This window comes from Formica exsecta, unplaced genomic scaffold, assembly GCF_003651465.1.
Source record: "Formica exsecta isolate Colony F162 unplaced genomic scaffold, ASM365146v1 scaffold1510, whole genome shotgun sequence".
In the NCBI taxonomy this organism is placed as follows: Eukaryota; Metazoa; Arthropoda; class Insecta; order Hymenoptera; family Formicidae; genus Formica; species Formica exsecta.
Genome location: NW_021848836.1, coordinates 132,339 through 132,806, shown reverse-complemented (window position 1 = coordinate 132,806; position 468 = coordinate 132,339). Strand labels below are relative to the sequence as shown.

General features: G+C 56.4%; 1 protein-coding gene across 1 annotated transcript in view; it reads left to right on the top strand.

The window, feature by feature from the left end:
* The window catches only part of LOC115232920 (muscle LIM protein Mlp84B-like), a 24,395-nt gene that overhangs the window by 7,792 nt on the left and 16,135 nt on the right, over positions 1 to 468 (top strand). Inside the window, exon 3 of the mRNA XM_029803089.1 lies at positions 41 to 206. Coding sequence (XP_029658949.1) covers positions 41 to 206 — 166 coding nt within the window. The remainder of the gene's footprint in view (positions 1 to 40; positions 207 to 468) is intronic.

Below are 468 nucleotides of genomic sequence, written 5' to 3'. Positions count from 1 at the left end.
GCCGTAATCTTCAACGACGTACGATGACCGTGTGTTGCAGGTCTTTGCGGCAAATCGCTCGACTCGACAAACTGCTCCGAGCACGAGGGCGAGCTGTTTTGCAAAGTCTGCCACGGCCGCAAGTTCGGCCCTAAGGGCTATGGATTCGGCGGCGGAGCTGGCTGCCTGTCCATGGACCAAGGCGAGCATCTGCAAGCGAAGAGCGAGTGAGTGCATCCGCTGTCGCGCAACCTCAACCCCGATACCCTCGTCTTTCCTTATTCCTGAGTAGTGTACTCCACAACGCGGTCCCGTATCGGAAGCATCTGTCATCCTGCCTTTTCCACGTGCGCGAAACTAAAAATCACCGACCGAACAACCGTCGTGAACGCCTGTGATCCGTCAGCATGATCCTTCTCTTGGTCAATCGCGTCTCCAGCAACTCAGAAGAAGCCACTGTCTGCGCAGACTGTACCAGGAAGCCGAAGA